The 6,084-nt window shown below is 54.4% G+C and overlaps 1 protein-coding gene across 1 annotated transcript; it reads right to left on the bottom strand.

Moving 5' to 3' along the window:
• Positions 1–3,439: 3,439 nt before the first annotated feature.
• On the bottom strand, positions 3,440–5,857 carry LOC122109489 (splicing factor 3A subunit 2-like). Its single transcript, XM_042681921.1, has 2 exons — positions 5,115–5,857; positions 3,440–3,518 (listed from the first exon to the last, which is right to left on the bottom strand). The coding sequence occupies exons 1-2, from the start codon at positions 5,855–5,857 to the stop codon at positions 3,440–3,442; spliced, it is 822 nt and encodes a 273-aa protein (XP_042537855.1).
• Between the last annotated feature and the right edge of the window lie 227 nt (positions 5,858–6,084).

The raw sequence follows: 6,084 nt of genomic DNA, 5'->3' as shown, positions 1-6,084 counted from the left end.
CTAGCACAAAATAATGGTACTTTGTGTTTAGGCAAGATTCATACTGTTTTTCCCTTTTTGTGGTACAAGAGGTCAAACCCAGGCCCTTGCATATGTACACAAGTGCTCTGCTTCTCAACAGTACTGGTGCTCTACCACTTGAGTCACAGCTCCACTTCCTGCTTTTTGCTGGTTAATAGGAGATGAAGAGTCTCTGTGGACTTTTCTGCTTAGGCTGGCTTTGAACAATGGTCCTCAGACCTCAGCCTCCTGAGTAGCTAGGATTATAGGTGTGAGCCTCCTGTGCCTGGCCGGCAGTACTCTAAAGCTAAGCAGTCCTCACCCCCCAGGTGAAATCCATGGCTCTGAAAAGACACAGCAGCAGGGGTCTGAACCTTAAAGTTCAGACGAAGATGTGGTCTGTGGCCTGCGGAGTTCCCTGCACCTGTGACCCAAGCTCTCTCCTGAGAACTGCCGTTTTCATCTACCCTGGGGCTCTGCCTGGACAGAGTCCAGACCTCCACCCTCTCTAATCTCAGTCCTCTGACCCTCCCATTCCAGTGTCCCCGTCCCTTTGACCCCTTGCCTCTGTCATATTCTAAAGAAGAAAAATCCAATCCTGCCCTGCTGGCCTCACTTCTCCTTAAAATGCCAACTGGAGTAGAAGTCAGTGGGAGCTGCCATCTAAATCTGACTTCTTCCTTCTGCAGCTCCATTTGTGATGGGAACTGCGAAGCCATTTATCACCATCACGGCTGCTAGTGCCACTGGCTGGGGCCACGGATGGCCATGCTACCTGGAGCGTATCCTCCTGCCTGCATTTTCTTTCACTAGTGTTACTGTGCAAAGATGATGAAGGATGCGGGGGGGGGGGGTGGGGGAGGGGGGGGGGGCGGGGGGACACTAAGGGCTAGGAGGCAGGGAGAGAGACACAGCTCAGCTTGTCACCAGCCCTGGGCAGCAATTGCCAAGGGAAGGACACAAACTAATAGCTGACATGACTCATAGAGAAAATGCCAGACCTGTACAGCTAGGTGGGCTGTTTCATCTCTGGTTTTCTAAATGCCTCTAATACACTATCCGCAGGCAAAAAAAAAAAAAAAAACATAGACTCGGAAACACGCGGCCGGTGCTGGCTGAGCACTGGGAGAGTGGCAGATTAGAAGAGGCAGTTCAACCTCAAAGGCAGACCAAGGACAGGGAAGAATGCTGAGCTTCTGCAAGATGGATTAAGAAGGTAGGCAGAAGGGAGACACCAATCCACACAACAAAAAGTAGCTGAGGAGGTAATACGTTTTCCAAAGAAACATTGTAGACATCTGCCTCCCTTTGGGGATGAGGGAAGACCACTCTTGGGGAATGAAGTTGGATCACTTTTGCTTTGTAGTCTTCTTTTTCCTTGTGGTCTTCCTCCTTCTTCTCCTCTTCCTTCTTTGCCAGTCCTGGAGCTTGAATTCTGAGTCTGGGCACTGTCTCTGAGCTTCTTTTGCACAATGCTAGCACTCTACCACTTGAGCCACAGTGTCACTTCCAGCATATCCTGAGTAGTTTATTGGAGATGAGAGTCTCATGGACTTTCCTGCTTGTGCAGGCTTTGAACTATGATCCTCAGATCTCAACCTCCTGAGTAGTTAGGTTTATAGGCATGAGTCACCAGCACCCAGCTTGCTTTGCTACTTTCTAGGAAGTTCAGCATGACAAGGAGGTAGCTTAGGACATCCGGTCTGAGGCACCCTCTGCATATCCCACCCTGAGATGGTGCTCAGTCTCAGAGTTCTCAGGTCCACCAGAGCTCTGGCAAAGGAGTGGAGTTCAGGAAAGCTGTGTCTCCCAAATTCAATGCCAGCTAGAACATTAGGCCATGTCTTTCTTTGAAAATTGTCTTTGCAGGTGGAGTTAATGCCATCCTGAATTTGGGGTGGACCCTATGCCCATGACTGATTGCTGGCAAGAAGAGATACAGGAAAGAAATGCCACGTGAAGACAGGAGGTAGATGTATGCCTCTTCAAGGCAGGAGTACCAGGGATTGTGGGCCACCACAAGACACCACAGGAAAAGAGCATGGAGCAGAGTTTATCTCTGAGCCTCTGGCAGGAAGCAATCCCACCAGCACCTTGACTTCTGACTGCCCAACTTCTGTTACTATAAATCATTACTTGGGCTTTAGGAAAATGGTACAAGGGATCTGGGCAGAAAGGCTCCAGAGGGGCCCCATCTCCTTGGTCCCATAGAGCCCTAAAGATATCACCCAGTTTGGTGGCCCAGGCATCTTTGTCACCAGAGTTACCCAGCACAGCATCTTCAGAGCCTAGAGATTCTATTACCTAGCACCCTAATCTTGGCAGACATATACAAAGCCCAGCTTCATTGTCATGTATGGGTACCTTCCCTCCTCCTGAGCACTGATGCCCTCTGGGGCCTGGGCCCTCCTAAGATGACCTCCTCATAACTACAGTCTACAAGCAGAAGCTTAGACAGTGGCCATCAACCATGGTCCCTCTCCTATGTCCTAGGCCAGTGGGGACAGGGAACTAACCATAACAAGTGCTAGGTTAAGAGAGGTCAAACCAGTGGCCATCAAGAATCCAGTATTCAAATAGGGATTCAGAGACCCCAAGACATGACACCTATATAAAAGAGACAATCAATGCCCATTTCCTCCTATCAAGGTATCTGGGGAAGTACCCTTCCTTAAAATGTGGCATTCAGGGGCTGGGAAGGTGGCTCAGCAGTAGAGTGCTTGCCTCGCATGCATGAGGCCCTGGATTCGATTCTTCAGCACCACATAAACAGAAAAAGCCAGGAGTGGCGCTGTGGCTCAAGTGGTAGAGCACTAGCCTTGAGCTGAAGAGCTTAGGGACAGCACCCAGGCCTAGAGTTCAAGCCCCACAACCAACAAAAAAAAATTTTAAAAACACATGTCATTCAAAAGAAATCTCAGAGTAGAAGGGCGGAACAAAAGTAAAGAAATAAAGTAAGCTGAGTGCTGGTGGCTCACACCTGTAATCTTAGCTACTCAGGAGGCTGAGATCAGAGGATTGTGGGTTGAAGCCCAGCCTAGATAGAAAATTCTCTGAGACCCTTATCTCCAAATTTCCAACAAAAAATATAAACAGAAGTGGAGGTGTGTCTCACATGGTATGGTGCCAGCCTTGAATGAAAAAAGCTAAGCAAGAACAAGAGGCCCTGAGTTCAAGCTCCAGTACTCACAAAGGAAAAAAAAGTAGGTAAGAGAAAGAAGTATGCGGTCTTCCAAGTTATCTCCCCTGCCTCTTCTAATACCCTCCTCCCTCTTATTAGACATCTTGCCTACCTTCTTAACCATCTATCAGAGCTCCTGAGTTTTATCACATTCCCAAAGCTTCCTGGTCCCTCCTCAGAGCTGGAGCAGAGGTGCTTATGATTCAGTACTCTCTGCTCCCTTGTGTGGGTTTCCTGCTCTGTTGCCTGTGGGTGAACTCAGAGCCGGATGGTGGGCTGCTGCCCCTCTTCCCCTAGCATGGTCATACCCTGTGCCTTGAGGTCTTTCATGGAACCCCTAAGGAGCAGAGGCGGGGTGCTGTTATCTTGACAGAGTGGAGTAGAGACGAAGTACTGACAGATGAAGTACAGACAGTCACCACGCACAGGGGCAGCTGATGGGGATCTTTGGTTCCATGGAAGACAGAGCCAAGCAGATCTTGACCCAGCACCCAGGACTGGGCAGGCATGGGGGGAAATGGGAGGGCTGGAAATCAGGAAGCTAAGGGAGCAGATTCACAGCCACTGCAGATCCCAGTGTCAGACTGTCTGTCCCAATGGTTCTAGAATGTGGCCACCAGAAGTATGGCTGTCTTCCTCCCACTCACAGCTGGTCAAAGCTGTGCCAGGGTAGACCTTGGGCACCTTTCCTTCCCTTCAGCCTCCAGCCTGACTCATCCCAGGAGCCTAGGAGAGCATGGGTCCTAGAGACCTAGCTCCTTGCTCCTTGGCTCTCTTCTGGTCCTTTCAACCTCTCCTTAAGTACATCCCACATCCTGACAAGAACTGTCCTGACCCCAGCAGGGGTCCCCTCTCTTGAGGTCTGAGTTGGGCCACTGGCAGGATTTAAGACCACCACTAAAGGGAATTGCAGCCCTGGAGTAGTGTTGGGGTTGTTTGCTTTTGAAAATGTCACCAGCAGTCTCTGGAACCTCTCCAAAGGAAGTCTAAGGACAAAGGGGCCAGGGATCCGGCCGAACTACATCCCACGGCCTCCACAGCTTTAGGAAAGGACTGTCCAGAATGTTCGTGGAGGCTGAGGCCGGGCTCCTAGGGCAGGGGCTGTGAGCCCATTTCCTGGGGAGGGGACCCTGTCCTAGGGGAGGGAGCTTTCCTAATTACTAATAAATGTCTTTTGTTCTTAATGAACAGTCTGTCTACCGCCTCCGACTCAGTTCACGCTCCTGCTTTCTAGGAAGATGGAGCCCGAGGTTGAGTGGGTGGCAGAAAGGGAGACACCCCCTCCTCCCTCCCTGCCAGTCACAGCCTCTCCACCAGGGAACCTGGGAGCCTGAGCTTCTGGTTTTCCTTCAGGAGCCCAGAGACAGGAGGGCGGCAGAGGGGAGAAGTAGCAGGCTATGTGTGTAGGTCCTCCTGGAGGACGCAGGTTCTAGAACCGCATCTCTCCTTTCCTTCCACTTCTTCCCTCCTCCCTCCCAGCGGGCCAGGCTCACATTTTATCCGGAGCTATTTTAAGGGGTGGAGAAGTGGGGGACAGAGCCAAGCGGTGGAGCCCAGGCACTCCCGCGCTCGGTTCCCCTCCTCCCCTCCCCAGCCTGTTTCCAGGTTGCCAAGGGGACTGTACAGCCTGTATCTGCCTCTCCTGCCTCTCTGCTGTCAGCACTAGGAAAACTTTCTAAGGCCGAATCAGTGGGAGCGCTGGCAGCTCCAGTCGGTGGGCCAGGAAAGGCCTCTCTGTCTTCAAGCTTTCTGCCACACGCCCTCCCACACAGCTGAACAGGCAGGCACACGCGCCCGCACACGCAGGCACAAGCTCACACCACCCCCACACCCCCTCAGCTCCACGCGCCCAGCCCATCTACAGGGAGAAGAGAAATTAAAAAAAAAAAAAGATTGTTCTGCCCATCCCCCGCTCGGTGGAGTGGCGCCCCACCCGGCCTCCATCTGCTCTGGTGAAGCCCGTGGGGTGTGGGTGGAGCCCGTGGGGTGTGGGTGGAGCCCGGGGTGTGGGTGGAGCCCGTGGGGTATGGGTGGAGCCCGTGGGGTGTGGGTGGAGCCCGGGGTGTGGGTGGAGCCCGTGGGGTGTGGGTGGAGCCCGTGGGGTGTGGGTGGAGCCCGTGGGGTGTGGGTGGAGCCCGGGGTGTGGGTGGAGCCCGTGGGGTGTGGGTGGAGCCCGGGGGTGTGGGTGGAGCCCGTGGGGTGTGGGTGGAGCCCGTGGGGTGTGGGTGGAGCCCGGGGTGTGGGTGGAGCCCGGGGTGTGGGTGGAGCCCGGGGTGTGGGTGGAGCTCGTGGGGTGTGGGTGGAGCCCGTGGTGTATGGGTGGAGCCCGTGGGGTGTGGGTGGAGCCCGTGGGGTGTGGGTGGAGCCCGTGGGGTGTGGGTGGAGCTCGTGGGGTGTGGGTGGAGCCCGGGGTGTGGGTGGAGCCTGTGGGGTGTGGGTGGAGCCCGGGGTGTGGGTGGAGCCCGTGGGGTGTGGGTGGAGCCCGGGGTGTGGGTGGAGCCCGGGGTGTGGGTGGAGCCCGTGGGGTATGGGTGGAGCCCGTGGGGTGTGGGTGGAGCCTGTGGGTGTGGGTGGAGCCCGGGGTGTGGGTGGAGCTCGGGGTGTGGGTGGAGCCCGTGGGGTGTGGGTGTCTCCTGCACCTCCCCCTCCCGAATCACCCCCCACACTCCATGTCATTCTGGGTAGCAAAACAGGTTACACTAGAGGAGAGGACAGCAAGGGGCTGATGGCCGGGGGAGGTGGGGATGGCCCCCAAACTCCACCAAGGGTCACAAAGTATGACTTCAAGGTGGACACCTTCATTTGTTCATGCCACCAAGACACAGCTGCTTTGGGTGTAGAAGGGTCAAGTGCTTGCCCGGGACCATCTGAGAGGGTTCTGGAAAGGGGATGCCTTCTTTGAG

The sequence above is a fragment of the Dipodomys spectabilis genome, unplaced genomic scaffold (assembly GCF_019054845.1).
Source record: "Dipodomys spectabilis isolate Male_0828 unplaced genomic scaffold, ASM1905484v1 ptg000069l, whole genome shotgun sequence".
Classification (NCBI taxonomy): domain Eukaryota; kingdom Metazoa; phylum Chordata; class Mammalia; order Rodentia; family Heteromyidae; genus Dipodomys; species Dipodomys spectabilis.
Note: the sequence above shows the minus strand (reverse complement) of the source record. Positions and strands in the feature narration are given on the sequence as shown.